This window comes from Dreissena polymorpha, chromosome 4 (genome assembly GCF_020536995.1).
Source record: "Dreissena polymorpha isolate Duluth1 chromosome 4, UMN_Dpol_1.0, whole genome shotgun sequence".
In the NCBI taxonomy this organism is placed as follows: domain Eukaryota; kingdom Metazoa; phylum Mollusca; class Bivalvia; order Myida; family Dreissenidae; genus Dreissena; species Dreissena polymorpha.
The window spans coordinates 120630784-120637223 of record NC_068358.1 but is presented as its reverse complement, the minus strand read 5'-3'; the positions used below and the strand labels follow the sequence as shown (position 1 = coordinate 120637223).

General features: G+C 33.7%; 1 protein-coding gene across 2 annotated transcripts; it reads left to right on the top strand.

The window, feature by feature from the left end:
- The first annotated feature begins 1025 nt into the window (after positions 1–1025).
- Positions 1026–4209, top strand: LOC127879946 (uncharacterized). 2 transcript variants are annotated; one of them, XM_052427076.1, is made up of 4 exons: positions 1026–1170; positions 1716–1940; positions 2880–3010; positions 3948–4209. In XM_052427076.1, exons 1-3 carry the CDS (start codon positions 1095–1097, stop codon positions 2990–2992), a joined length of 414 nt encoding a protein of 137 aa, XP_052283036.1. In that variant the 5' UTR covers positions 1026–1094; the 3' UTR covers positions 2993–3010; positions 3948–4209. The 2 variants fall into 2 exon arrangements, with proteins under 2 accessions (XP_052283036.1, XP_052283035.1); XM_052427075.1 differs by having other exon boundaries at positions 1716–1949.
- The last annotated feature ends 2231 nt before the right edge of the window (positions 4210–6440 follow it).

Below are 6440 nucleotides of genomic sequence, written 5' to 3'. Positions count from 1 at the left end.
GACGTGTGTCATTGTTTACAACTGTTTCTTTTTTTAAAAGCAAAACAAGGTCACGTTATGTACGCACCGTTTTTGTGACGACAGGAAAAGTGCAGACGAATGGTTTCTTGAATTTTGCAGATTTTGTTTGGTAAACATAATGTTCATTGATGTAATTTTAGTATTAGTATTATGTGTCCAAAGTAAGAATGCTCAGAAACCAAATTGATGCGTACCATATAAAATCATGAAAGCTGCAACTCGGGATTTAGTGAATTACGGACATGTGGTGACCCATTTTCAGGAATGTGGGGATTGTCTCAAAATAAATATAAACTCAATTGAAGTTGTCCAATACACATGTGGTTAGCGTATGGCTATGATATTAATTAGTGAAAACATAATTTTTAATGAAAAGTATTCAAATTATAACGAAAAATTGATTTTCTGAAAACATATTTTTCACTATCAAATCTAAATATATAACAAGGTATTCAACTCAAAATGACCCGAATATAGGTGCATCGCTTTGAACAGCCATTACTTCATCAATTGTGCAGTGATTTCCATGAACTTGGTCTTATTAAACGCAGAAATGAATTTCCTTTCTGGAAATGTACATATATTGCAATTATTTGTTACAAATGCTGTGACAAATTTCAAGAAATAACACGATACACATGTAATCTGATTAAGACCTAAGCAATCCCTTAATGGCTGAGTCAGTGTACCATGAAACAAATAATATTTTTTTGGAAATTTAAAACAGCTGGCATGTTTCAATAGGAAAGACATGTGTCTATCTAGGTTTAATGGTTTAATAACTGATTGCATGGTGTTTACGTTGAAATGAGACTCGAAGTCCTTTGCTATCCGTTATACACCAATCGACTGTATTATTAAGTGAAAAATATGAATTTGCAGCGTGTAAAGCTTCAAAAATAAATTAATTTCAGAAAGGTGCTATTTTAAAAGAATGATTAACTAAATGAGGTTGGTGTATTCTGACTTTAAATATATATTAATGCCCATCAACATGCAGTCTTAATTGCTTACTTATCAATTAAACCATTTCCATATTAACTCACGGTTTTTATTCTTTCAGATGCCTGACAATGTCTGCATCAGTTAGACTGATACCTGGAAGATTGCTGTCATCCTTTGAAAGAATACCATTTTGCATTTCAAATAGTAAGCCATTTCATCAATAAGAATATTGTTTATAAATTTACTAAATATCATCATGGTTAAGATATATATTTTTTTTTAGCAATGATCAAAAGTATTCTTTACAATCCAGACTATTCTCATTGCCCTTTGTGTTTGTGGCACAGCTCTTGGCCCCTAAAGTAACCCATTGTCTCAATCTTTTGATTTAACTATAATTTTTGACCTGCATGAACTATGTTTAAAGTTATTTTATCAGTTAACTTAACACACTTTCAAATTAATTGTTTAAGATCACATATTGTTATTTACGTCATAAAATCAATACATGTGTGTCACCAAGGTTAGAAACCTGAGCATTAAAACGTTAAAAAAGCACCTTATCTACTTGAACATTTTCATTTCTGTAAAAGATTCTCCATTTGATTCATTATATTAGTGTTACACATGTGAATTGTGTAAAGTAAAACATTGAAAGATTTAAATTATAACAACTCTAAACATCATAAATATATTCAGATTTCATTCGTTTCAACTGATGATTGCTCGAGTTTTTTGTTTGCTTACAGTTGGTCGACCAGGACCTTTGAACAGAAGCCGAACTGTTATCATCCACAGACCAGCATGTAGCCATGTTCAGAAGTCTGCCCGCCTGTACTCCACCTCTGGGGGATCGGGTGATGATGGCAACAAGACTGGGAAAGGCGATAAAGATGATAAAATAAGCAAACTTACTGAAGATGTTACAAGCAAGGATTCATTGGTTGAAGACATTACCCTGCTGGGAATAGATGGTAAAATTGGTACATAGCATTTCACTGTTCATTTCATTGCATATTAGCAGCTTGTATTATGCCCCAGTAGGGTGGCATATAGCAGTGGAACTGCCGTCAGTCAGTCTGTTCGTCCGTCCGAAAACTTTAACATTGGCCATAACTTTTGCAATATTGAAGATAGCAAATTGATATTTGGCATGCATGTGTATCTCATGGAGCTGCACATTTTGAGTGGTAAAAGGTCATGGTCATATTTCAAGGTCAAAGGTCAAACAAACAAATCCAAGGGAAGAAATAAGCTTTAAAGGGAGATAATTTCTATTTATCATTTGGCAGGTACAGATCATTTTCACAAGGGAAGTTATATTTTTATTATATCCCTTTAAAAATATTACATTTCCTTGTAAAAATGATCTGTACCTGCCAAATGATAAATGAATATAAAAATAAATGAAAGCGGCGCAGTAGACGTCATAGTGTTTCTAAAACAAACACATCTCTGTTTGGCATGTTATTCATTATTTTAGATTACAAGAACTCTGTGAAAAATATGTTAATTTTCATTTTTCTTCAGTGGCAATGTGTAATGTTCATATTCGGCTCGTTAGTAAGTCAATTATTTATAATTATTTTTCCTGATTTGGATTTCAATGATAGAAAGTACCAAGGTACACTCTCATGAAATTAATCATAAAATTACACCAAGATCAAGAAATAATGTCTATCATTTGTAAACATGAAACATGCATACTTGCAGTTGTGAAGTTAAAAAATATAAGGTATTTGAAGGTCTAACCCTGATTCAGAGAGTGACTCCATGCTCTTTTTCACAAGGCAGAAAGTTCAGTATTTTTTTTCTATTTCGGAAACTTAGTGTGTCAACAAGCCACTCACATTGATAGTATTTAAATTAGAAGCCAAGCATCACAAATACTTTTTAAGCCTGGCTGTTTTCAGATAGACTAGGTGTTGAAGGGAGGAGTGATGCAGTGAAGGTGACAGACAAAGAGAAGGACACATTTCGGATGGTCAGCTGCCTTAAGTGCGGATCTCCCATTACACACTGGTGAACAGTCTCACTGAGAACAGTAAGAAATCTCCTCGAGTGACATTCAATTCAGTTATGTGCTGTAAAAAATCTATATTCATATCATAGTATACTTACATCAGGCTGCTATAAACCTGAAGGCTGTTGCAGAATTAGATCTCTACTTTGTGCTGATAAAAAAATGTCTTGCTCATATTTTTGGTGTGCATTAAGGGATTTTAAAATAAATTTCACACTAATGACCAGCATTTGAAGACAAAGATTCTCATGCAAAATCATGCTGCTTGCTTGAAGGACAAAGTCACAGTGAACACTTGAAGTTTCCCAATATTCCTTATAAATTAATTGAAAGTACATGTTGTGCATGATGAAATTTTTCAATAAATAGGCACAAATACTCATTACATTAAGAAAACATGCATTGGCAAAATTCTTCATCATTTCTAGATGAAATGTTGTATGAACCAAATATGGTGCTTGCTTAAAGCAATTGTCAAATATGTGATGACAGATGTAGACTTTGTGTGTAGCAACAGTAAGAAAGGAACAGGACATATATATTATTATTAACTGTTTACATTTTGATTGTGTTATTTTTCTCTACTGATATTTGTTTATAGTAATTTTAATAGTTAAAAGTTAAACAAAACTCAAGGTTGCCAAGGCGTAATGAATATGGTGTCCGCCTACCGATAGGGAGGTTAAACCTTCTTAAGATCTCTCTCAAAGACAACAAGTACTGGTTCTCGGCCCAGAAAACAGACTTGAGAGTGTTTCAATAAGCCTAAGGCTTGCACTGCAATTAGCTTAAATAATAAGGTTTAAACTTACAAAAGTCAGGTAAGCAAGCTTGATATATGATAACAAAATACATTTGAGATGAATTTCCCTTAGCAAAAATGTTCACTTCTTAATAAAGAATGTATTTTGGGGATTCTGCAGACTGTTATGCTGTCTTTTATGTTTCTTTTTTGTAGATCAAGCCCGATTTATTAAGTGCACAAACTGCAACCAGCTTAAATTCATCCCAGAACATTCAGACAAACTTAACCAGCAACCCCCTGCACTGAAGGAAAAGGAACTTCCCACTCCAAGACAGATAAAAAAATATCTAGATCTTCATGTTGTTGGTCAGGAGCATGCAAAAGAACATTTGTCAGTTGCGGTTTATAACCATTATAAAACTGTGCGGCATAATCTGAGAAATAAGAAGCAAGCAGAGGCACTGAAGAAGTATACACAAGAGGTACAACTTGTTTGACATTCTTTTTATTCACCCATGTCAATAATTTGACATCATTGTTTGAAAGTGTTGTTTTGATTGGTGTGTTGTCAGGTAATGCTCTTTTATGAAAGATTTTTGTTCTCATCCCCAGATAATAAGAATTGTCATTATACCCCCATTACCATCGTTCGGTCAGTCTTTCTGTCCCGAAAATTTCATCAGATCTTCACCAAACTTGGTCAGAAGTTGTATCTAGATCATGTCTAGGTAAAGTTTGAATATGGGTCATGGCGGGTCAAAAACTAGGTCACAGGGTCACTTAGTGCTTTTTTTAAAAACCGAAAGTTTGTCTGTACAAAACTATGTCATTTATCGTTAGATTTTAAAATGGCTACATAAGATTTTAAAATAGCTACGTACATTTGTTCACCATCATGGAACAGTGTGTCATTCGAAAGAAGTACGTCGATATCATCAAGGTAAAGGTCACACTTTGAGTTCAAATGTCTAAATGCTTGTCCGGACCATAACTATGTAATTTATTGTTAGATTTTAAAATGAATTGGTACATTTGTTCACCATCATGGGACTGTGTCATGTGAAAGAAGTAGGTCGATATCTCCTAGGTCACGGTCACACTTGGAGTTCAAAGGTCAAAATGCATTTATAATGTTCTTGTCCGTGCCATAACTTTGTCATTTCTTGTGTGACCTTAAAATCATTTGGCACATTTGTTCACCATCATTGGACGGTGTGTCATACGAAAGAATTATGTCTTTATCTCCAAGGAAGGCAACACTTTGAGTTCAAAGGTAAAAAATGGCCATCAATGAGCTTGTCCGGGCCATAACTATGTCATTAACTGTGAATTTTTAAATTACTCGCACATTGTCGCAATCATTGGGTGGTGTGTCATGCGAAAGAATTATGTCGATATCTCCAAGATCAAGGTCACACTTGAGTTCAAAGGTCAAAAATGGCCATAAAGATTTGTTGGGCCATTACTATGTCATTAATTGTGAGATTTTTAATTTCTCGGTACATTTGTTCACAATCATTGGACGGTATGTCATGCACAATAATTACGTTGATATCTCCAAGGTCAGGTTCACACTTAGAGTTCAAAGTCAACAAAGGCATAATGAAACTTGTCCAGGCCATAACTATGTCATTCATTGTGAGATTTTAAAATGACTCTGTACATTAATTTTGTTCACAGTCATTGGACAGCGTGTCATGCGAAAGAATTCAAGAGTTCAAAGGGTCAAATGACCATAAATGATAGTGGGCATAATAATTCTTAAAAATCAACATAAATTAAGCTTATCTTGATTTGTGAAGACAGCATGCAAAATATTCTGTGGCCATTCAGCATGTGTGGGGTTTACGTCACGTCCTGTGACAAACAGCTCTAGTTTATTTGAATTTTCAGAATAAATTTAAACAGCGTCTGCTACTTGTGAAAAAATAAATCACCAAGCTTTCCCTTAAATTAAAATTTGAAGCTCTGTGTACTTTTTCCATGTACATATATCCTAAACGTAAGCAACAGTGCTTCAATTTAAAGCCATCTGTAAATCTAACCCATGCTGAGTACCGTAATAACTGTAAGTTTTCGGGCACTACGTTTTTGGCCAATCTTATTATTTTAGTGACTCTTATTTACCAGATTTCGGCACTTTATTAGCTTATCTTGTGACGCTTTGATCATGGGTTTTTACTAACGGATTAAGGTCATAAACCTGGGAAAGGCATGTCTGAGGGCAATGTACCATAAAATTTGCGTGATTTGATAAATAACCATGTATACTGGTAGAAAACAATCCCTTCACCCAACAGCATTTTAGATGATATCTTCCTAATAAAGAAGCAGTTTGTTAAATGTTTTTACTTTTTTTGTTCTGTATCATTTAAGGCAAGAGAAAGCAAAGCTGTGAAGTTGTTTTGATTTAAAAGTAGAAACACTATTGCACATTGATTTATTGCTTTTATTTCAACATAATTAACATTTTCGGACATTTAATTTTGCCTCTAAATTTGTCCAAAAACATAGAGTTATTACGGTGTTTGTAAAACAATGAATAATTCCTATATTTAAATACATATGTTGGTAGTTTTGTGTGAAACAGTTGTTTGACAAGTGGAAATAATTATTGAAGTACTAAATACATGAATTCTTTAAAGATATGTATCAAATACAGTATTTTACTTTCAAAAGTAAATATATATGCCTTGTTAATATTCA